Source organism: Hippocampus bargibanti, linkage group LG15 (assembly GCF_051943395.1).
Source record: "Hippocampus bargibanti isolate YZ-2025 linkage group LG15, ASM5194339v1, whole genome shotgun sequence".
NCBI lineage: Eukaryota > Metazoa > Chordata > Actinopteri > Syngnathiformes > Syngnathidae > Hippocampus > Hippocampus bargibanti.
In genome coordinates this window covers 8,382,862-8,406,515 of record NC_142748.1, presented here as the reverse complement: position 1 = coordinate 8,406,515, position 23,654 = coordinate 8,382,862, and the positions used below count along the sequence as shown (strand labels likewise).

At 47.3% G+C, this 23,654-nt stretch overlaps 4 protein-coding genes across 9 annotated transcripts in view; 2 read left to right on the top strand and 2 right to left on the bottom strand.

Moving 5' to 3' along the window:
- The window catches only part of LOC148887573 (glutamate receptor ionotropic, delta-1-like), a 43,848-nt gene extending 38,724 nt beyond the window's left edge, over nucleotides 1–5,124 (bottom strand). For both annotated transcript variants that reach the window (XM_089015810.1, XM_089015811.1), the window contains exons 1-2: nucleotides 4,739–5,124; nucleotides 2,583–2,738 (exon numbers count right to left, since the gene is read on the bottom strand). In XM_089015810.1, coding sequence (XP_088871936.1) covers nucleotides 2,583–2,738; nucleotides 4,739–4,826 — 244 coding nt within the window. In that variant the 5' untranslated portion in view covers nucleotides 4,827–5,124. The remainder of the gene's footprint in view (nucleotides 1–2,582; nucleotides 2,739–4,738) is intronic.
- A 3,221-nt stretch (nucleotides 5,125–8,345) lies between these two features.
- On the top strand, nucleotides 8,346–9,814 carry atoh1c (atonal bHLH transcription factor 1c). The gene has a single exon (XM_089015760.1). It carries the CDS (start codon nucleotides 8,940–8,942, stop codon nucleotides 9,312–9,314), a length of 375 nt encoding a protein of 124 aa, XP_088871886.1. The 5' UTR covers nucleotides 8,346–8,939; the 3' UTR covers nucleotides 9,315–9,814.
- A 102-nt stretch (nucleotides 9,815–9,916) lies between these two features.
- On the bottom strand, nucleotides 9,917–18,483 carry LOC148887571 (wings apart-like protein homolog). 2 transcript variants are annotated; one of them, XM_089015758.1, is made up of 20 exons: nucleotides 18,177–18,483; nucleotides 17,204–17,688; nucleotides 16,474–17,134; nucleotides 15,765–16,165; nucleotides 15,491–15,651; nucleotides 14,699–14,794; nucleotides 14,425–14,595; nucleotides 14,202–14,338; nucleotides 14,025–14,136; nucleotides 13,370–13,621; nucleotides 13,177–13,288; nucleotides 12,984–13,081; nucleotides 12,817–12,893; nucleotides 12,210–12,373; nucleotides 12,018–12,133; nucleotides 11,760–11,939; nucleotides 11,469–11,688; nucleotides 11,029–11,117; nucleotides 10,846–10,941; nucleotides 9,917–10,764 (listed from the first exon to the last, which is right to left on the bottom strand). In XM_089015758.1, the coding sequence occupies exons 2-20, from the start codon at nucleotides 17,664–17,666 to the stop codon at nucleotides 10,699–10,701; spliced, it is 3,672 nt and encodes a 1,223-aa protein (XP_088871884.1). In that variant the 5' UTR covers nucleotides 17,667–17,688; nucleotides 18,177–18,483; the 3' UTR covers nucleotides 9,917–10,698. The 2 variants fall into 2 exon arrangements, with proteins under 2 accessions (XP_088871884.1, XP_088871885.1); XM_089015759.1 differs by lacking the exon at nucleotides 18,177–18,483 and adding an exon at nucleotides 18,019–18,151.
- A 309-nt stretch (nucleotides 18,484–18,792) lies between these two features.
- Nucleotides 18,793–23,400, top strand: LOC148887570 (pleckstrin homology domain-containing family A member 1-like). 4 transcript variants are annotated; one of them, XM_089015206.1, is made up of 11 exons: nucleotides 18,793–19,131; nucleotides 19,520–19,757; nucleotides 19,826–19,882; nucleotides 20,024–20,053; nucleotides 20,133–20,230; nucleotides 20,303–20,416; nucleotides 21,066–21,260; nucleotides 21,342–21,406; nucleotides 21,881–21,944; nucleotides 22,029–22,112; nucleotides 22,189–23,400. In XM_089015206.1, the coding sequence occupies exons 2-11, from the start codon at nucleotides 19,646–19,648 to the stop codon at nucleotides 22,384–22,386; spliced, it is 1,017 nt and encodes a 338-aa protein (XP_088871332.1). In that variant the 5' UTR covers nucleotides 18,793–19,131; nucleotides 19,520–19,645; the 3' UTR covers nucleotides 22,387–23,400. The 4 variants fall into 4 exon arrangements, with proteins under 4 accessions (XP_088871332.1, XP_088871331.1, XP_088871330.1 ...); XM_089015205.1 differs by having other exon boundaries at nucleotides 20,024–20,069; nucleotides 21,069–21,260; XM_089015204.1 differs by having other exon boundaries at nucleotides 18,795–19,131; nucleotides 20,024–20,069.
- The last annotated feature ends 254 nt before the right edge of the window (nucleotides 23,401–23,654 follow it).

Here is a 23,654-nt window from a genome sequence, read left to right as displayed (position 1 = left end):
ATACGTGTTGAATGGCACACACGCGGTTGCCGATGAATCGACAGGTGGCCGAATTGCATCGCGCTTTTGTTTCCCTGCGGTCGTCATGCCAACCCACAAAGAAGAAGTCCAAGATGGCGTCCGAGTAGGCAGCTGTCAGCAAGTGCTCTCACGAGACTTGTTTTTTATCTCGTTTTTATGTTGTTTTTTTTGTCACTTTGTGTCGTTGTGGGTCGTGTGGGACGGATATGGATTGTTTTTTCAGCATATTTGGCCTTTTTCGGCAGCTCTTGCGGCTTGGAATTGAAGCGGATAATATATAATATTACTATAATATATAATATTGATATTATAGTTATCGTATTATTTTGTTATTTTGTTTTTTTATTCTTTTGACTTCAAGATGGCGCCGCGAGAGTGGCTGCCTTTATAGCAGCGTCTGTATCTTGTTTTTTTTCTACTTATTCCTTTCCTTTCCTCACTTTGCTGCTGTGAAATGTCAATGTATCCACTGCGATACTAATAAAGACTAATCCAATCCAAATGGGCAAGCTGTGTGTTAGCTGTGCAAAAACTAAATTAATAACTAAATAAACTTGTCTAACTCGGGGACGAGTTTGGAGAAGCGCAAAACTACAGATACCGGCACGCCTGATCCACGCAAGAGTGCACCGGAGCATCGCAGCGGTTCAGGTGTCGCTTTTCCCAAGTGGAAAGGACTTCGGAGCCGCGCGTAAACACAAGCGAGCACCCCGGGGCAAACTCGGCGAAGAAACTAGGACGCGGCATAGCTGAACCTGCCGAGATTATCGGGCCCGATTCCGTCGCGCCGCAAAACTTTGACGAGTCGCAAGGCGCCATTTGGGGAAATCAGGTCAGGTGACAATCCTCCGTCGCCTCACTCGGGAGTTCTCTTGGACCAAAGTCCATTTACGAGACGACAATTTTTGAAACCGCTTAAATAATGTGCTCAAGTATTTTATTTTGATAATAATACATTTCATTCTAAGCGCCTTTCAAAACCCTCAAGGTCACTTTACAGTCACATGATCGGTTTTTCTGCGGGTGAGAAGCGGCAGCCGGCGTTTACTCAACCTGGAAGTAACTCAAATAGAAATCTAGCCAGCTAGCTAACAGATAGCTAATAGATAGCTAGCTAGACAGATAGCTAATAGATAGAAAATGGATAGCAAATATATAGCTATCTAGGTAGCTAGCTAATAGATTCGAGGCCTTGCTGCTGGGTGTACCTAATGAAGTGGTCACTGCAAAGTGCGAAAATCTGTAATTTGCCCCAAAATGGCTGCTTTGTAATCCGCAACGTCTACAACGCCTCAATTCACGTCTCAATACGTGAATTAAACATGCTAACGTAGGCTAGATTTGTCCTACTGTGGCGTTTTTGTTTGTTTTTGTTTAACACTGGCTCAGGGAAATAAGAAAACGATCCTTTATGACGTCGTCATCGGCAGATAAATAAACTTGAAATCATCATCATCGGCTCCATTTTTTTTCCTGTCCTCTTTTAAAAGACATTATCTGCCCTTTCTATTTGATTGCCCCCCCCCCCCCCTCCTCCCTCCCGATAGTCACCAACGTCTGATTCATTGCCGGCCTCCAAATAATGATCACACTAATCGCATTGGCTGAGTATAAATGAATAAATACAGTCATAAATAAAAGTGCACGCTCATGAATACGGTAGGGGAAAAGGAAAGAAGAAGAAACATCATTTGGTGGAGAAAACGTTACAAGTAAGAATGTGCCGGAGGGGGCGGTTGGGGGGGGGGTGTGAGGGGGGGGTAACATTTCCCTCTAATTGGACGTAATGGGGCCCCACTCGCATGGATCACGGTCTGACAATCAGCCTCTTTTGTCCGACTATTAACCGGCACTGTTTTCAAACAAAGCAGCTAATTTACGGGGTTGGGGGGGCGTTGTCGGGGGGTAGACGATATGGTACATTTGAAATAAAAACTAATAATTCTGTCCAAAAAAATATTCTCCCTTACCCCCACCCCCAAAGATAATGTTTGACATCTTTTCGAACAAAGCGGCACTTTTGCACCCCACCCTCTCCCTAACCCCACCGGGCCCCCCTACAATCCCCCCCAAAATCCCCCACCCCCCACCCTAGAGGAAAAAGTTTGTCATCATCGTGACCATCAAGGAAGTTAAAGCTTGTTTTAATGGCGGCCGCCATGGCAACATCAGCATCAGCATCAGGACCAGTATCAACATCAGCATCAACATCAGCATCAGGACCAGTATCAACGTCAGCATCGGGACCAGTATCAATGTCAGCATCAGCATCAGGACCAATATCAACATCAGCATCAGCATCAGGACCAGTATCAACGTCAGCATCAGCATCAGGACCAGTATCAACGTCAGCATCAGGACCATTATCAACTTCAACATCAGCATCAGGACCAGTATCAACATCAGCATCCGTTTAAATCATCTCATATCAGCATCAGCAGAAATAAAACTAAGCTAGCAGCAATATCAAGACAAGTGGAACCAGAAGCAAAGCGAGAAACCACAAAAGCAGACTCGGAGCCAAGCCAGAAGGTCAAAGTTCAGCAGTTCAAGCCGCTTACCTTCCTGCACGGCCTGGAAGGGGTTGTTGGGCTCGATGAGTTTGATGGAGTGCGTGATCTTCTCACTCTGCAGGACGTCGTCACTCAGACTGAGGTCGGAAATGGCCAGCTGGAAGATTTCGTCATCCCGGGCCGCGTTCTCCTCAAAGATGGCACCTGGAGGACACGGAGGAGCACGTCAACCAAAGCGCCGACGCGACGCAGTGCTAAGCTAGCGTCCGATCCAAAGCGGCACACTGGAGGTCGTCAACGTTTGGCAGGTCAAATGCATCTCATCAATTCGTTGACAGGCGTCGCCTTCCCGCTATTGATCGAGTGTCAACGTCCATCGATCAGGCACACAAAGGATCATCCATCATCTCCTCACTTCTTCTTCAAGTTCTCCTAGCGCAGAATTTGCACCTCAGTGCCGTGCGACCGTTTCGGACCTCACAAGTGACTCTTTGATTGACAGGTCTACCTTCTCCCCGCAGTTCGATTCTTGCATGTGTGTGCGTATGTGTCATCATCCAACTTCCTGTACAAGCCCCGCCCCCCTTCGCCCCTTTTTGAACTGTGTTTGATGACAAAGTGCGAGCGAGCAGCTCGCCAGGCGCCAACAGTGGCCGTTTGTCCTCTTTGTCATGAGCGGTTTAAGATGAGGCGCACGTCCTGCTCAAAGTGGCGCCTGGTTTCCTCGCGGCTAAAAGAGAGCAAGAAAGAGAGAGAAGCAATGGCCTGGGATTGCCCCCATTGTTTGTCCCAACGTGCCCCCCCCCCCCCCCCGTGACCAATCGGCGACCAGTCCGCAGCGTACGCCTCCGTCTGCGTCCAGTCGGCACCACATGATAGGATTTAAGCGACTCTGACAACTGAAATTATTCCCAAAAAGTGACTTCAGTCAAATGAATGGACACTTTGGATGACCAATCCTTCCCAATGACGTGGTGACCAATCCAGGGTGTCCACATTAACGATTAACTCATTCGCTGCCATTACAGAATTTATTCGGGAATTGAAAGGCGTGACAATGGAGTGCCATTCTCAAATGTGTTCGGGTGTTGGTGTTTCTTGTTTGGGTGCTGATAAATCGCTGGTCAGACCTCTGGCAATGTTTTTGCTTTTCCACAAGGGGGCAGCATTTGTCTTTTGTCCATGTTAGCGCTTTTTTTATAGCTTGAAGCGCAATATAAACCAATATGTATTGCATTGTATTTTGGACAGCCGTCCCCATTTCAATCTCATATAACTCCAGACCCATATAACTTAGGAATTAACTGTTTTTTTCTGATGAAAGAAGAGTGTCTATGGTTTCTAACGCCATATTTAATATTTATGTCGTCCTAAAACTCAATATTCTGTGGGTCCTAGAATTTGAGTGACAACGACAAAAACTCTGGCAATGACTTCAGGTCCATGATCAGCTTGTAAGAACTTTACCATAACAAAAAAATTTGAGCTCATTAAATAAGAGGCGGCGGTTGCCGCGACAACAACAAACATCCACACATCTGCATCACCCGATGTCTCCATGTGACTTTTGCCATACGAGAAAATATTTCATGAAACAACAAGTAGTTCATTTGGTGTATCACTGTTATGTGGTGCTAACCCCATCCTTAATAAGCCCTAAAACATGTCTGTACAGTACACATCTGTGATGCAGTATTTTTCCGCCATATTTACACTTACTTACTTACTATTTATTTATTACTTTTTACCCCCCCTTCCCCCTCCCATTTCATTCCACATCCTATTTCGCTTTCACACATCCACAAATAACTTGCATGGTGAATGTAGCATCTTTCCGTCCTTCTTCCAGTCAACCCATCACCAAAAGTCGCCCATTTGATTGACACCTGTCATTTTAGCGGACCGCATCCTATTTTCCGGATGGATGACGGCAAAAAAAATAAATAAATAAATAATCAAGTTAGCTCATGATGTCATTTCCATAAAAAGCCACAAACACTTTGAATAAAGTGAAGCTCGCTGGCGGAATCAATGAATGAATGACCAGAGCAACAGCTTTGGCTTCCTCATCACGTACGTGTACAAAAGAAGGGGGGGGGGGGGACTGTACCCCTTCACCCCCTCATCCCTACCCCACAACATCAGGACCATACTGCATGATTTGCCCCCCCACGACCCCCCTCTCAGATAATCTACTCCCTTACCAATATGAATGATGGAGTCCGCCCGCAGAGTAGCCCCGTAGAACAGCAACAAGCACGCACGCACCGCAAGCAGCATGCGGAGATCCATGGCGGCGTGCACGCGCACGGATCCACGCACGCACCCAGACACCCGCCGCCGACGCGTCCACAGTGCGCAAAAAAAAAAAGAATAAGAAAGGAGGGGAAAAAAGGGAGGGTGGGATAAATCGGGGTGGTAACGCAGGGTAAGGGGGCAACAAAAAGCAATCCAAAGTGGGAAGCGGTAAAAAGAAGAAGAAAAGAGAGTAAAAAAGAAGGAGAAGCTTCCGGATTGCGGAGGAAGAAAAGCAGCGCCAAGAGGAGGAGGAGGAGGAGGTAAGAGGCTTCCTCCGCACGCTGTGCCTCTCGCTACAGTGATGAGAGAGTTAGAAAAGAGAGAGCGAGTGTGTGAGAGAGCGAGAAGGGGGGGGGCACTCACAGGGACAGTAGACTGACTCACCCGCTCTCACTCAACATCACATTTTCTCACTCTCTTTCACTCATCTGTCGGTCCTTTTGCTCTTTCTTCGCTTTCTTTTTCTCTCTCGCTGACTTAGAGCAAGGGTAGGTAAAGCCCAGGATTGGTCTCCAATCATCACCGGTATCCATGCAAATATACAAAAGGATTGGTCACCGTGATGTTGTATCGGTTGGTGATGGGTAATGGCTGTGAAGTCCCTCCCACAAGGTTCCATTTTGCGGCCGCTTTGGAATGTGCTTGACCTTTGTGTCTGGGTGTGACCTGGGATTGGTATGGCGACCAGTCACTTGTTTACGTGTGACCGACTGAGGTCAATTCAAATGTATTTTACGTTTCTGATCATATCTTAATTCAATCACTGCCTTTCACGAATAAACCAATATGTATGTATTGCATTTTGCATTTTGGACAGGCGCCCCTATTTCAAGCTCAGATAACTCTAGATCCATATACAGGTAACCTCCGACTTACGACCGAGTTCCGTTCCGACCAAACGGTCGTAATTCAAAATGGTCGTAAATTGAAATGCATTCAAAATATTGAATAGATACTCGGAGGCTAAATGACTGGCAAACTCCCCCACTTAAAATGTTAAAAATAGGCTCTGGAGGCCGTGGTCGTAAGTACGGGTGGTCGTAAGTCGAGCCGGTCGTAAGTCGGATGTTACCTGTAATTTAGGAATGAACTTTTTTTCTGATGAAAGAAGATAATTGAAGGTTTTTAACCCTGTACTGAATGTTTAGGTAGTCCTAAAACTCCATATTCTAACCCTGGCGCTTGAGTGGACATTTTTTGGCACATGTGAATGAGTTAAATGTCAATTAGAGCAAGAATATTATTTGTTATTTAGTTTTTTTTTTTTACTTTATGTTACGTCTAGGGTTGAGTGAACGCTAGTGTGTAGGGCTGCCGCTGCTCACCTGCAGAAAAAATATCCTGTGACTGTAAACCGTCCTTGAAAGTTTTGAAAGGCACTTTGAAATGAAATGTATTCTTATTATTCTTATTATTATTATTATTATTATTATTATTATTATTATAAAAACAAGAATGCAACATTTAATGCAACACCAGTTGAATGGCAAGAATAATGAGCACAATCTTCAAACGCAGCCACGCAAAATCGTGATTAACATGATTGGCATTCACATAAAATAATCGTAATGACATTTCAACATTTAGAATCTTCGTTTATTAAATATTAGAGCGTATTTATGAAAAGAAAAGCAAAGGCGTTCATTTATAATTAACCATTGTGAGACTTTGGTTCCCTCTCGCGGACACGGAGTGTTACTACATATGTTCTCTTACCATTTTTCAACGCTGCAGTTTCTTTTTTTGTTTGTTTGTCCTCATTGTATCGTCTGTCAATCAATCGAATTAGTAGTATATAATATTCACACAAACTTTGTGTACAACTTAATGCTGAAAAAACGTGTTTCTAAATGTATATTTTAATATGATAAATAAAATGCTAGTGGACCTTCATTAAAAATTGGGTTAGACATATTTTTACACAAGGCAACACTGCAAGTCAACGAGGGTGCTTGCATACGTTACAAAGTTTCTATTTCTAAAACGAAGTAACGAAAAACACTTTAGATGACTTACCATTAAATTGTTTGTTGCAACATCTGAGTCAAAACGATCCGGTTTGTGCACTATGGACGAGTCGACCTTGAAGGAAAAACCCACGCTAACATTTCAAGCTTTCAAATCATCCTGAAAACAAATCCACTTGTTGCGTTGAAAAGCGCTCCCAAAATCTACTGCTGTGTAGTCATCACACAAGCGTCTGATGTGAGGCGGCCATTTTGTGACCCTTGACCTTTATAAGGAAGACAAAGATCCAAATAAATGCAGCAGTACCAGGAATTACCACATGTAGGCTGTAGATAATAATAATAATAATAATAATAATAATAATAATAATAATAACAGTCACACGATAAGTTTTTCTGTGTGTGAGCAGCGGCAACCACACGCGCCAGCGTTCACTCAACCCGGAAGTAACTCAAATACTGTAGATAGAAAGCTAGTAAGCCAGCTAGTAGATAGCTAATAGATAGCTAACAAATAGCTAGCTAGATAGCTAGCCACCTAGATAGCTATATAGCTAATAGCTAGCTAGTTAGCTAATATACTGAATGTTATTTTTAGTTATTCATGTTGATAGGGTACATTTTTTTAACATGTTTTCTTTGTAACTTTTTTTTTTTTATAATAATAATAATAATAATAATAATAATAATACATTTCATTTCTAAGCCCCCCCCCCCCCCCCCCCGATGGAGGCCTCGATCCAACCCAATGGTCTATCTATCTCGGGGTGCTTTGATCACCCGCCCGCATCGGCTGTTTGCCACCGACGAGCTGTTTGATTGGCGGGCCGACAAATGGCGGCCAAAAGCCCAACGGGGTCGGGGGTCGTCCCTTCTGCTCCGTACGCCGCCATGCTGCTGGCTTTTGTAAAGGCCGCCCGCGTGGGCTGGCACACGCCCGCGTCTAATCCCTCTCGCGAGTACGCCAAAGGACTCTCACTTGTTGTCACTCATGGCCGCTCCGCTAACCGCGACGCGCGCCGCGCCCGTTTTTAATTAAGCACACAAAACACTGATCAGCTCCACTGATGTGATGCTTGGCAGCCGTTGGATGACTTGAGGAGCCACGAAAAATACAAACAAGTGTCATCATTTTATCCTTTAACTCATTCACTGCCAGACGTGCAAAAAAAACCTGTCTACTTCGATGCCAGGGTTTTTGTCATTGTCACTTGAATTCCACAGAATATTGATTTTTATGACTACATAAACATTCGGCACAACGTTCGAAACCTTCCACTCTCTTCTTTCCTCCAAAATTAGCGATATTGCAACAGCAACAGATGCAGACAGACACACTAGAAACTTCATTGATAGCTGCTTATTTACATTATTGATGTTATTGCTAGGTTGAGTGATTATTAGCTAGCTAGCTAGCTTCCGATCTATTCGAGTTACTTCCGGGTTGAGTGAAAGCTGGCGCGTGTGGCTGCCGCTGATCACCCGCAGAAAAAAAAAATCCTGTGACTGTGAAGTGTCCTTGAGAGTTTTGAAAGGCGTTTAGAAATGAAATTTATTATTATTATTATTATTATTTTTTCGGGTACTTCTGGGTTGAGTGATTATTAGCTAACTCTTAGCTAGCTAGCTAGCTTTCTATCTATTTGAGTTACTTGCGGGTTGAGTGATTATTAGCTAACTATTTGCTATCTAGCTAGCTTTCTATCTATTTGAGTTACTTCCAGGTTGAATGAACGCTGGCGCGTGTGGCTGCTGCTGCTCATCCACTGCAAAACTTAACCTGTGACTGTAAAGTGACCATGAGAGTTTTGAAAGGCGCTGAGAAATCAAATGTATTATTATTATTATTATTATTATTATTAAAAGTGAGGACGTTCCCATGCAGTGCAGACCAAAAAAAATGGCTTGATGTCACGTGACGTATGGCCTCCTTTGGTGGCGTTCCAAGGTTGCACGTGCATGCGCACCGGCGCGCGTCTAATCCCCTTTTGATGAAGTCCACCAATGGACTCCCTGGGGAGCGGACGCCCTTCGGCTGGTGGACCCGCACACTCTCGTGCACGCCCACCGGCCGGGCGTATAAATGAGGCGGGTGGCCTAGGGGGTTGTCACACGCCCCAGCGGCCACGTAGAGTTGACCATGCCTCCGCGCAGAAGCCTCTTCACGCCGTACGTCTCTGAACTGCAAGCGGTGCGTCACCCGGCTGCTCTCCCCGTGACCGCGCCGCCCGACGCGCGGGCCGTGGAGCGAGCTCAGCGGCGCAGACGGCTAGCCGCCAACGCCCGGGAGAGGCGGCGCATGCTCGGCCTCAACGTGGCCTTCGACCGCTTGCGAAGCGTCATCCCGCAGCTGCAAAGCGACAAGAAGTTGTCCAAATCTGAGACGTTGCAGATGGCGCAGATCTACATCGCCACTCTCAGCGAGTTGCTGCAGGACGACGAGGACGACGACGATGGGGAGGAGGCGCACACCCTTGGAAAAGCCACCCAGGCGAGCTGTCAGTGTCATCTTTGAGGACCACACACAGTCCAGCCAGAAGTGACTTTTGGACTTCTTTGACTGCTTCTTCAACTTTTTGGGAAGTTTCTTTGAAGCACCGTGAGTGAGACAATGTGCAAAGTATCAAGCGAGTACAGGGCTTAAGCTACAATCGACAGGGGGGAAACAAGCTGTTTAAATGTCTGCTGGATTTGGTGCGCAGGTGCTAACGATCAATGGAGTTGCTGGAGAAGGTGGTGGGCAGGGTGCCGAGGGTTCAGTAGGATATTTTCCGCGCTCGTTTTGATTCTTGTGAAAGTCCTTGGGAGTGGGTATTTATTGTATAACAGAACATGATTTTGAATTGACAAGGCAGAAAAGGAGCATTGGGGTGGTCAGAAAATCGGTAAAATTAGTTTTTCAAAACAAAAGCTGATATTTGAACAAGTTTCAAGTTAGAGACAATCCGTTCTGGAATGATGTGATGAAAAATGAGTAGGAAGTGCTATTTTCTTTTTGCTAAAACGAACCCATTTCAACCAAACTGACCCGATTTTCAAAGTCTCACATTTTCCCAGCGCTATGTAAACAAAACAAACACACCCTTTTTTTCAACCATCTAAAAGCAAAACAAGCGGTTGGTACTGAAAGTAACAATGTTTATTTTTCTCCAAGTATGTACACGTAAGCAAAGACCAGTACAAACTCAGTCGCCCTGTTCAGAACTTCCTCCCCTTCCAAAAAAAAAATTAATAAAAGTAGTCCAAGCCTCTTCCCCCAATCCACCCCACTTCCCATCATGCACTGCTCCTACGGGCAACTTATGAACAAACTATGTACACCAACATCCTCTGCACTCCTCAATAAAGCTCTTGTAAACGTTTTGTGTGTGTGATGACTTGTGTAATTTCGAAAATAAACCCAACGAATAAACCTGACGTTCTCAAAAGCAAATGTGACAATGATAAAAAAATCCTTTCAAGCTATTAAAGGGACATTTTAAAGTCGATTTGGGAGTAGGCGACTGTCGTTTTATTTTGTCAAATGCGGTAACTCGGTATGGCACACTTTTAATTCATATTTCTAAAGTGAAAGGGGGGGGGGGGGCATATTCGTTACACGCCACCTAGTGTTACAAGCATGTAATTGCTAGTTGCACAGGAATGGGAGCCTTTCGAATGGAACGTGTGCTGTTAAAAACCAAATTCATAAGATAACTATTGATTCTCAGACTATTGAATTGCCGAGATGGAAACCATTTGGGCTATTCTTTAAAGCCCACCCAAAATAAGAATAACTACAAGTTATTAAAAAAACATTAAATTAATAGACTGTGGAGTCAGAACATGGAGCAGGAGTGAAAATACTGACTCCAGTGGGCCGCTTGTGTGTGGGTGTATGTGTGTGTATACGCATGCATCTAGCAGTGCTCCAGATAGTCAATGACTCTGGCGATGGATTTCTGTCCTGCGGTGCCAACTTCACACTGTGGAGACCAAGACAAAAATAAGTTACACGCACACGAAAATGAGGAGGAGGGATTCGAACCGGGATCCGACTGACTCACTGTGAGGTTCATGAAGTTGAGGAACTTCCTGAGCATCTCCGTCATGACGGAGAAATCCCCCTGAGGCAAGTTCTCTCGCACAGTAGTCACATTCACCTAAAAAACACACATTCGGGCATTAGCGTTGGGGGCGGGGGCACATTTTGGAGGGGCTATGTGGGTGCACCCCCGGGGGGGACTCACGGGGCTTCCTTGGCAGAGAAAACCCAGCAGCAGAGCCGTGTACGACGCCACGATGCTGTCCTCCATGTGCTTGCCCGCGTGCTGCAGAGCTGAAGAGGTGGATGCAAACACAGTTATAAGAACATGGTTAGCATTTTGCATCGTTTTTATTATATCGCTAGCTATTTAGCTAGCTATCTATTTACTATCTATCTGGCTGGCTATCTAGCTAGGTCTCTGTTGGCTATCAATTGGCTAGCTGGCTTTCTATTTATTTGAGTTACTTCCGGGTTGAGTGAACGCTGGTGCGTGTGGCTGCCGCTGCTCACCCACAGAAAAACTGATCCTGTGACTGTAAAGTGACCTTGAGAGTTTTGAAAGGCGCTTAGAAATTAAATGTATTATTTTTTATTGTTATAAACGTCGGCATGTTAGCTTGTCGCTATTAGCCGTTAGCTCACCTTTGCTGAGGTCCAGCTGGTGGTCTTCTTCTTCCTTCTTCTCGTCCTTGTCGACCTTCTCCTGGGCGTCATCACAATGGTTGTCGTTGGCCACCCATTGGATCTCGCCGCCCGTCTCCTGCCACTCGCCGCTCTTGTCCGCCGGCTTGGTCGGTTCTTTGATGAAGTCGTCCGTCTGCGCCTCGGCCTGGATGGCCGCTCGCTCACGCTGGAGGAACAACTGAGGTGGACGGACGGCGGCGGGTTAGTCGTTTCAGGGGATGGGCTTATTTTGAGTGTGACGGCGCCGACCTGCACGAGCGCCGCGATGGCGCCGAGCGGACCCCCGGAGGTGACGATGTCGGGCTGATGCGGAGGGAGGAGAAGCACGGTGGAGTCGCAGGGACCCTGACCTCCCTCCGTCTCCATTTCCATCAGGCAGTAGCGGTTGCGGGCGCTGTACTCCACCAGGTTGATGAGTAGTCCCAGGCCCTGCAACACACACGCGTTGATATTGAAGCGGTGACGGTACGTACATGCGTGCTTACGCACACAAACTCGGTCTCTTACCAGGACGCGGATGTCGAATCTCTTCTCCTGCGGGAAGTATTGCGGAACTCGGAGAACGCAGTTGAGCGCCGTCTCCATCAAGTTGTCCTGCTCGCCCGTCTTGGTGCTTCCCCATTCTGCGTAAACATGCACACGTATGTGGATACAGATGACACGCCGCAATCTATGCGGAGCGTGGGCGTGGCTACTGACCGTTGTCGTGCGTCAGGATGAGAAGAACGCAAATGACGGCCCTCATGCAGTTCTCCACCGCTTTAGCCACCACCGGGCCTCCGTCGGCGCTCCCCAGGGTGCCGCCGCCACCGATTACCTCCCTGCTGTAGCGGCGCATCATTTCTTCGCAGCGCCGCAGGGCCCTGCGAAGCGGGTCGATTATTCCAAGAAGGGGTTAAAAATGGAGGCTGTCGACGCGGTGTCGGGGGACAAATTGAGTGACAGCTGGACACGTCGAGATGGTAACAAAAATGAGAAGGGAGGAAGCCGACGCCAAATCAAGTTAAAGAATTAAGAAACACTGCCTTGTTTGTGCGCGTGCGTCGCGAGGGTTAATAGCATTAAGCTAGCAGGCAGCTGAAGGCTAGCGGGGCCCGCGTCAGCCTCTTGACACTGCGGTTCTTTGTGGATACGTTCCAAGCGCTTTGTCCTCAGGGCGGACGGCGCAATTGCCGGGTCAAAGTTCACGTCACTCACGAGTGAGACGAGACGTGACGATCGGAGTGTTAAGTAGAGGTAAGTTAGTAGCTATATAGCTATCTAGCTAGCTTTCTATCCACAGCCGGCGTGTTATAGGTCTACTAACTTGGCGCATGACACAATGAGTGACGAGTCTTTGTAGGCGATCAGGTAGTTCTGATTCTCCGAGTTGTGCACCGTCACCTAAAAACACACACACACACACACACACACACACACACATTACATTGCGGCTGAGGCAACCGCGTAAGGTAAGATGGCCGCCAGGCTTACGCTATCCAGCACGCGTAGACATCTCTCGGCCCCCCACAGGGACGACACCAGCTTGTCCTTGTCGTCCTCCGCCTTCAAGTTGTCCACACACTCCTTCACTGGGGTACCACACGCACTTTGTTAGCATCGCAAAGTAGCTAAACGCTGTTTGGCTAACACGTGTGCGCGCAACGAGGGATTTGGGATGTGTAACCTTTATCCACGAGGTGGTCCAGACCTCCCAAGAGCCGCAGTTCCTCTTTGAACCAGTCGCCCGCCCGCTTGGACGTCAGTGACAGCAGCGTCTCCATGGCCAGGTGACCCGTCTGCGGGATGGCAAGACGTCGCAAAGTCATACGCCGGCGCCTTCGATAAACGTGACGTGCAAACACGCTCGCGCGTATCACCGTGATGTTCTGCAAATCCAGGTGCTTGTTGTGCACCGTGTCGCAGAGCTTGCGGATCTTCTCCTTCATCTTGCAGATCTCCTTGGCGGTCATCTGGGATGCCGAGTCGCCGCCGCCAACGCCGCACTGGTCCTGGTCCAGCTCCAGTTCCAGCAGGCGGATCATCAGGTCCAAGCAGGAGCGGTCCAGGTCCATGTTGAGCCGGTCGCGGCTGAGGATGTACATGAGGGAGGCGGTGCACATGGCCAGGTTCTGCTCGACGCAGGACAACCGAAAAAAAGCCATTAAGGAATTTCATTAGATTAGATTAGCCTTGATGAGTGTCCTCCATACTTATTTGTCATGTCTTTTTTGATGATGATACTAGTGCAGCATGTTCTACCGGAGACATTCCTTGTGTGTTCTACATAGTTGGCCGATAAAGATAATTCTGATTCTGATTGTGATATAAGCGCCATCCCTGGAACCGATTGCTGACATTTTAGTTCATTTCAATGAGAGGAGGTGATTTGAGATACAAACAACAAATGAAGTCGTAACTCAAAATTTTTGCATGTGTAAGTGGAACCTGCGTTGTCGTCAGCAAGTCACATGACTAACGATATTGATATTTCAATCAGCTTTTCAGTGTTTTTCAGCGGGAAAGGCGACTTACGTGATGCTGGGGGGCGTCGTTGAGCGTTTTGAAGACCTGCGCCACCTTCCCTCGTGCCCTCAGGTGCATCCTGAAGCTGGGCAGGGCGCAGCGCGCCGCCAGACTGATCACGCTGCGGACAGCGGACACGCAAAAAGAGTAAGCAAGCGCCCCTTTTTTGCCGCGTTCTCATCCTACCTGAGGCAGCGCGTGTTGAGCGGTTGTCCGCTCTTCAGACCGGCGGCCAGGTACTCAAAGTCGTCGGTGAACTCCTGGTTCTCGCCAAACTCCACCACGTCGTTGAAGTGCTTCACGTGCTGAACCACCGTGAAGAGCTGACCAAAGATAACAAAGTTAAGAAAGAGCTATCAGGACCAAAATAGGTGCACGCGCACACACACACACACACACGTGTGCGTACCTCCTTGTGTTCTTTCCGACACTTGAGGGCGGTGACGGTGTCCTGGTAGGGGTCAGTGGGGACGTGGACGCACTTGGTGACCTTGGGAGGAGGTGGCGGCGCTTTAAAGACGGCGTTGTCCTTCTGGTCGTCCGACGACGCGTCGGTCGATGCTCCTCCCGGGGGCGGCACCTGCGGAAACATAAAGGAAAGGTGCTTATAAATGAAATGATTTTTATTATTATTATTATCATTAGGAAACGATAGGAGATGACGAAAAGGGTCGCCGTCTTACGGGAGTCGCCGGAGGGCGGCACACCAAGGACGGAACGGGCTCCTTTGTGGCCTCCAATGTCCAATGGCGGGCGTTGTACACCGCTTTGGTGGGCGACTACGACGACCAAACACACACAAAAAATACACACATGATCAGATATTCTTGAGCCTCTGCGGAGAGCAACTTATATTAGCGACGTAGTGATGAGCTAAGATGAGTTGAGAAATTATTAGGAATCACGTAAGGGCACGCAAAATGGTGAAGAATGTCTGACAGTCGTGAACTCCAAGTGGGTTTTTGTTCCGTTTTCATCCAAGGTTGCGTTTGGAATTTAAATGCCAACACAGCTTGATTTGAGCCCATTGCGATTGGTGACCCCCCCAACCCCCCACCAGCAACTTTTCTTTCCTTTTGGCTGCCATCGGTGCGTGTCGGTGCCAAACGTGCACTCGGTAGCTGTCACTCATCATGAGAGACAAAAAGAGTGTGAGTGAATATCACGGGGGGAGGCCGGGTGGATGCACGGCAGGGTTGATAAACTGACATCAAAAAGGCGCAGCGTGACGATGGAAAACGGATTATTAACTCATTCGCTGCCATTCCAGAATTTGTTTGGGGTTAGTTTTTTCTTGCAAATGTTGCATTGCTTAGTTATGGCTGTGAGGTCCCACAGGGTTCCTTTCCGGGGCCGCTTTGGAATTTGCTTGACCACATTTTTGCACATCATCTGGCAGTGAATGAGATCAAATAAACGTTTTTGGCAACCTTGCAATTGATCACGTTCAAGCCCTTCTACATCGGGCCCTTCACCTTCTTCTGCGCACTGAAGATCCTGCGGTGGGTGTCATGGTTCTTGCCGGCTGACTTGCCCTGGGGGGGCCCGATGGGACCGGAGGCCACCACTCGGAGATCGTCCTCGGAGAAGCTGAACCCGTCCGCAGCGACGCTGTCCAAGAACTGCCCGGCTGACTCTGATGCCGTCAAATAAGGTGAAAAGAAAGGAAGTGGGAGTAAGATATCACGGTGTGTTCAATAAATATGTATTTTTTGTTTCATTTTTAAACAAAGGCAATTTTGTGTAGACCTTTTAATGCTCTGCGTTTTCTGCATTTGACAGATTTCGTCGGACCTGCTTGTAAGCCGCCGTCCATCCTGCGCAAGGAGTTTTGGCTCCGTTCGGTGGCGCGTCCCCCAAGGGTGCGGCAGTTCTTGACGGGCTTGTCGTGCGAGTCCTCCGGGGCAACGGTCGGCGTTTGCTCGGCAACCGCGGTCGTTTTGAAGCGGGTTCTGACTTTCATCCTGCGGTCGACGTCGTCGTCCACGTCGTCGTCTCCAACGGCTTCGCCGTCGCTCATGTCGTCAAAACCAAAATATTTGATTTTGTATTTGGACGAAACGTCGTCGTCGATTTCTTGGCAAGCGTCAACGTCGTCGAAACCGAAAAGGTCCGTTTTAGTTCCTTTCTTCGAACTGGACTGGTTCTGACTAAAGAGCAGGGAAAATGAAATATGATGTGACAGTCACAGAATGACAATTTCAATATTTGATATTCTTCACATGGACAGGGGCAGGGAATGAATTAAAATTTTATATTATGAATTGACCCATTAAAAAATATGTTGAATGAATACAAAACAATTGCTCTGAATCTAGTAATTATTTCACGCCGATAAGTAAATAAATACTTGTTGCCAATTTGAAGAAAAAAAATCTAAAATGGATGACTTGTATATCATATATAATACAGATAACATCCGACCCTTGAAAAAGCATCACGTCCTCGCCGTCTGTACCTGCCGTGCTGTTTTTCCGTCGTCTTTCGCTGCCACGTGGCATCGAGCTGCTTGGCAGCATCGCTAAAGCTAGCAGCGCTCTTATCGCTAACGGGAGCGGCTTGGCCGGTCAACTCCTTCACGCCGCCCGCCTGATTGGTGACGTTACACATGGAGGCGGAGGAAGGGTGCAGCACGGTGTAATCCCTCGTCGCTGCCGTTGCGTCCGCGCCGCCAGACGCCGACGTGAGCGGCGCGGTATCACCGCAATCCGAGGCTTTGGAGGCGTTCCGCTTGCAGGGCCTGCGGTACGTCCGACAGTTTGAGTTTCGCCCGTGGGCCGCGCGAGACGATGTCGTTCGGCCGTAGTCGGCCGTCTCGAAGCCGATGTCGCCATCTTGGTCACGGTTCTGCGCGGGGATCTGCAGGCGAGGCGGCGAAGGCAGCTTGTCCTCCGCCACCGCCGAAGTCCAAGTGACCGCTGCGGCGCGTAGTTCCTGACTGGGCGAAGGCGGTCTTAAGCCCATCAGGGCGTCCCAGGAACTGTAGGTGGATTCGGCCTCGGCAGAGGTCTTCAAGGTGGCTGTCTGCGCCAATGGCTTGCGGTCGCTCTCCGAGGCGTTTTGGTACCACGCATAGCTGTGTTGCTTCTCCCAAGATGGCGGGGAGCTCTCGTGGATACCTGGTGCCGTGTCAAAAGAACAAAGTCAAGCAAAACTCTGGTTATGGTATGAAGAACCTGACTATTTACCTTTAGTGGCATTGCCGCTGTTGAAGAAGGGGCCACGACGCTCCGTCCCACCTGGCCGAGACGCCTCCTGCGTTGAGCCGTGGAATCCTTCGCGGAAGCTGGACCAGTTTCTGGGGTCCGGGCTGAGTCCCACTTTCTGCACCATCGGGCCTTCCGCCGTCGAGGCCGTCTTGGCTGGTGACGACTTGCCACCGCCGCGAGAGGATACCGGCTTCGACTCCTCATCACTGTCGAAACCAAACGGGTCGTCCGAGCCACCACCGCCAAGCCGGGCTCGCTTGTGAGTGTCCAAGAACGAAGAGCCCTTTGGAGCGCCAGCACGCTTGGAGCCCACCTTGGCCTTGTAGGTGGTGTCGCCCCATTTTGTGCTCAGAGTGCCCCTTTTGGTGGACAGCACTTCGTCAAACTTGGACGAACCCTCTCCTCCCTTCCGGCTGTAGGTTTTACCAAATCTGGATGTCATTGTTGGATCTGGCTCATATTTTCTATGCAAGCAGAAAGATTGGAAGATTAAGCGTGACCAATCATTTGAAATGTCACAAAGCGAAGAGTTGTCCGCTCATTTGATTACCTTAACATTCATGATCGATTTTTTTGGCTATGTTGGTCCCTCATCACTGAGATAAGGGAGCATAAAATGGAGTCCGTCTGTTATGTTTTTACATAGCGAAAATGATGTGGCCTCAAAGACAACAACAAAAACTTTCAAGCGCAGTTAACATTGGCCATATACCAAAATGTAAAAGCGGCCTTTAAGTCGAAAATAGGTGCGAGGATTTGGTGGTTGTGAAATCGGCAGTTTGTACAATCCTTACCACGGCATTAAGTTGTCCGTTTGAACGTTAGCTTTGAAGCGAGCTAACGGCTAACAATAAACGCCACCTTGTCGTTCCGGGCCGCGGGGAGAAAAGCAGACAACAACGGGAAAAATAAAGAAATACAAATGAAACTAAAATTATATTTTAGGGCTTACTTGGTGAGCTAATGGGCCGATGGGGACAAACCAGATGAGCGTTAAACTGACATCGGACCGGACCGGAGGCCTGCTTGGCTGATCCGAGGCGCAGCATAAACAAGGCCGGACACCGGCAGCAGCAGCTGACAGATTGCTCGGTGGCAAACACCGCACACGCTAAACAATTTTCGGTACCAACGCGGCTCGGCAGCACCCAAAAACTGGAAGGCCCTCAGAATTGTCCAGCTTAGACATTAAATTATATCATTGTTTCCTCCGGCTTGGGCGACCATAGGGTACCATTCCATCGGACCCATTACGTCAAGTTTGACAGTAAACCGGAAATTCCGTCAAACTATACAATGATTTGATTGATATAAAAACCCAATACGATACAAGGCGTGTTATTTGAAACTACTACGAATACTCAACATATTTATCTAACTGAGAATTAGAAGAATGAAAATATAACTTAATATAACTTATAACTTTTCCACGAGGTAGCAAACCTGCTCAATTACTCCTTACGTTTATTCTGACACGTAGAACCGGACGTACTTTTACGTCGTAATCACGACACTTTGACTATCGAGCCTAATGAGGCGTTCAAATACTTGAACAACGTTCGTAAAGTGGCCCTCCACATGACTGCACGCAAATGAGATAAACTAATTACAGTCAAACCTCGGTTTTCAAATATCTCTGTTTTTTTATTCGGTTTTTGACCAAAACTTTCGTTTTTTATGCCTAGGTTTACAAGAGAAAATCAGTTGTTGACCAAAGTGATTGCAATTGAATGCACCGTTCAATATTCGAACCGACGCGGTCCACTCGAACTGAGCACAATTCTTTAAGTCGCACGAATTTCGGACGCTTTCCTGACGTCAAGGTCCATCTTGCTTGTTTTCGTTTATATCGATGGAATAATTCCTCCTTTTTTTTCTTTCGTTTTGAAGATACCAACCTTGACCAGGTACGGAAAACGTAGAACTTTATTCTGGTTTTATTACGTTCATTGTCATCACTAATAAGACAAAGTCCAACGAGGGTTGACCACTAAAGCTTGTTTGTTGTGTTTTCCTGATTCAAATGATCATCTACAGGCAATGCAATAGCCTGCGAACTATTTTAATAATTTGCATCAAGCTTGGAAACACCCACAAATAAACAGAATAGTGACCCTCGAGGACCAGAGTGTGACACCTGTGGCTGTAACTCGTCCTTTTTTTAAACCCACAGGACTGTATGACATTTCTGCACAGGATTATTCGAACAATTAATGTCACAATTGAGGCAAAACAACATTAAGTCTGCAAGAAATTATTCTTTTAATAATCATCATACATTTCCTATCTTGTCAGAAGCCTGTTTGGACTTGACCGGACGTTGTGATTGGCTGCCCGTCGGCGTACCTGTGATGTCACGTGGCGAGCATAACCTTCAGACGTGGTGGTGGTCATGCCGTACGTGGACCGACGCAATCGCATATGCGGCTTCCTGGACATCGAGGAGGCGGAGGGGAGCGGGAAATTCCTGAGACGTTACTTTGTCCTCGGCGCGCAGCGGGACAGTCTCGTGTGGTACATGGACAACCCGCAGGTGTGTGTACGTGGGTGTGTCGTGGTTGTCCTATGATCTCAATGACCCCATTTATTCCCATGCAACAGAATCTGCCGGAAGGGGCCCAGCATGTCGGCTGTCTCAATGTCTCCTACATCTCCAAGGTAAGTGTCTACATGAAGGACAAACAGGACAACCGGCGACGTTTACACTTCCCCTTTGAAGCATTTGGACTTCCTGTATGCCGAATCCACTTCCACAACTGTCTACTATGTTGTTTTTGTCCCCCTTTTTCTTGCCTACAGGTGACCAACGGCTCCAAAATGAGGCCAAAGGTGGATTTTTGCTTCGGTGAGAAGCTTTTCGGAGTGAATAAGAGGACACAAACACTTCTAACGTTGTTTGTCCGTGCAGTTATAAACGCGGGGATGCGCAAGTTCTACCTACAAGCCAATAACCAACAGGACATGGAGGAATGGATGGCTGTTCTCAACAACGCCATTAAGATAACGGTGTGCCTTGCAATCACACTTAAATTCAATGGATTATTTAAAAAAAGTGGCTCATTTCCTGGTTGCTCGCAGGTGCCAAAGTTCAACGAGGGTATCGATCCGCCGCAGGAAGTTCTGGGAGCCTTGAAGCACGTCGCGTACAAGACCGAGATAATCGGCGGAGTCCCCATCGTCACGGCCACTCAGGTGAGGCTGGGCGGGTTCGGGCGTGAGCAATGGAATGCGAGCCCTAATGCGTGCTCATGCATGCCTACACACGCAGGAGCAATGCCTAAAATTCCAGATTTTACCATCATCTTAACTCATTCGCTGCTATTCCCAATTTTATTCGGGAATTGAAAAGCGTGATGTGGAGCGTCATTCCCGGATTTTTTTGAGTTTTTTTTTTTTTTTCTTGCGACGGATGTCAATAAAGCGCTGGTCAGACCTCTGGCAATATTTTTCCCTTCCACGAAGGGGCAGCATTTGCTTATTGTACATGTTAGCGCTCTGTTACAGCTTCCGTTGTTATTTAAAACGCTATATAAACCAATATGTATTGTATTGTATTGTATTGTATTGTATTGTATTGTATTGTATTGTATTGTATTGTATTTTGGACAGCCGCCCCCAGTTCACTCTCAGATAACTCCAGACCCCTTTAACTTGCGAATTAACTATTTTTTCTGATGAAAGAAGAGAGTCAAAAATTTCTAACGCTGCATTGAATGTTTATGTAGTCCTAAACCCCAGTATTCTGTGGGTCCTGCAATTTGAGTAAAAATTGACAAACCCGTGGCGTTCAGGGGCACTTGGGAATTTTTGCAATTAATTCGAATTTTGAACATTCGCGCAGCAGGAACAAGCAGACGGGCCAAACGAGGCAGACCGTGGCGCTTCGGGCAGACCCTACTTCCTGTCCAGCCAAGTCCAGAACCGTGATGTCATCATGGCGGGATTCTGCGTCAAACAGGGAGCAGTGGTGAAGACATGGAAGCGCCGCTACTTCATGCTGGATCCAAATAGCCTCAGCTACTTCAAGTCCGACTCGGTGTGTTTGAAGACCGACCGTGTGTGTCTGTCTCATCCGTGCGTTTGTCCAAAGTCTTCTGTTGTCCATGTGTGTCCACAGGACAGGGGGGCACTACGTGTGATTCTCCTCAAGGACATCCTCAAAGTTCAAGAGTGTCAACAAAGGTGAGGAATTAAGAGGGGGATTACCTAGCTGGCTACCTTGCTGGCTACCTAGCCAGCTAGCTACCTAGCCAGGTACCTATCCAGCTACCTATCTGTTTATATATTTATTTATTGATCTATGTATTTTAATTATTTGTTTGTTTATGTACGCTACCTAGCTAGCTGCTGCTGTGTTACTTCCGGGTAGAGTGAACGCTGGCGTGAATGGCTGCCGCTGCTCACCCGCACAAAAAAAATATATGACTTTAAAGTGTCCTTGAGAGAGAGAGCTTAGAAATGAAATGTATTATTATTATTATTATTATTGTTATTATTACTGTAGGTGCATCAAAATAGATCTACCACCAGAGGGCGCCATTGACTTAAAAAGGGAACGACAACTATTTTATTTTATTTTATTTTATTTTTTGGGTGGGGGGTCAACTTGTGCTACCTGAAAGTGACCCAAGTGACTCTTGCCTTTGTGTTTTTCAGTGAGCTGATGATGAGGGACAACCTCATCGAGATGATCACCTCCTCCAGAACTTTCTACTTGCAGGTGAGTGTGCGTACGCCGCCATCTTTGTACCCACGTTTTGTGTTTTGAACGTTTATTGCGCTTGCATGCGTGGGCGCGTATCAGACCGACAGTCCACAGGAAATGGAAAGCTGGATTAAAGCCATTAACGGCGCTATGGCGGCTCAACGTGGACCCACGATCAGCTCAGTGAGTTTCTCGGTGGTCATCAACAGGAACAGGAACGGCATCATCCTCATTTCACCTCTTGCTATTTTCCGCACAGGATCACACCGCTCCCGGCGTCTCCTCCTCAACCTTCTACTTTGATTTAGATGATGAGCCGCCTTACCCAGAATCCTCCACTGCGCCCCATGGCGGACCCCCACCCGCCGAAGACGTCCAAGTCCAGGAGATGGGGTCAGGCGATGAGTCGCCATGGAAGCGACGTAGCAAGGAAGACATGGACGTCGACCAGGAGTGATTTAATTCAAAGACGGTTTGGACTCCTCTGTGTTGTTTGAGTTGGCCTTTATTAGTCACGCAGTGGAGAAATTGACATTTCACAGCAGCAGCAAAGTGATGGAAGGAAGAGGAAAGGAAGAAGTAGAAAACCAAAATACAGGAGCTGCTGTAAAGGCAGTCCACTCTCGCGGCAGTTCCTCATACGCATCGGCGCTCTGCGCTGACGCTATGAAAATGCTTCCCATTTCAGGCGCAAAAAAAAGCACAATCGCCCAAAACCTATCCAGCGATGACAGTCAAATGGCATCTACATTCCGGACAATCAAAAACGGTGCTGGCATATTCGTTCTGCCTAAAAGGCCCAACTGCCCAGCACTTTTCTTTTAAAATCGTTTAATTTTTAGTAAAACACCCAACAATGGCGTCAAGTCCCAAAGCAGAAAAATTAATCAATTAATTCGCCAAGAATTTTTTTTAAATATAAAATCACGGTGAAAAGTGACAGCAGATCTCGGCTAAGAACTTTGCCGTGAGCTGATCTAACACACACACACACAAACGACATCATTGTCGACTGACTCAAGCCAGGTGGAATTTGATGGCCGCATGCACATGCGTACGCGCAATTTCCCGGAACGTTGTATTTTGACTGGCCTTCAACACACTTGAGGACATTTTTTTTCGGGAGGTCATCCGTGGAGCAAAAAAACCCAAAAAAACAATAATTACCAGATTGGCAGAATCCATCGGGGTCATCGAAGTGACTTGCAGAGCCCCATTTACTGGAATCGTACTGGTGACCCCGCGCCATTGCCAACTATTTTTTTGTGTGAGACAACTACGCATCTTGGAAGTTCAACGGATTTGAGGACAGGGTGTTGTCTTGGAACGCGCTACGTCGCTAACTCTTAAAGTATGTTCGCTCGCGCCGACTGAGCTCATAAAATTAAAACATGCAAGTCCGCATGTGTGTGTGTGTGTGTGTATGTGCACGCGTGCATAAAAATCACGTAAATACACTTACACAAGTGTTTTCGTAATGTGTTTTTTAACGAGCGTTGGACGGTGAAAAAACACACGAATGACATAATGAAACAGAACGTCATGAATGAAACGCTTCCTGGCACACTTTTTTTGCTTCGGCCGATTGCACTTTGGGACGGAGAGTACAATACAATACAATACATATTATAATAATAATACATTTCATTTCTAAGCGCCTTTCAAAGCTCTCAAGGTCACTTTAAAGTGATAGGATAAAGTTTTTCTGTGGGTGAGCAGCGGCAG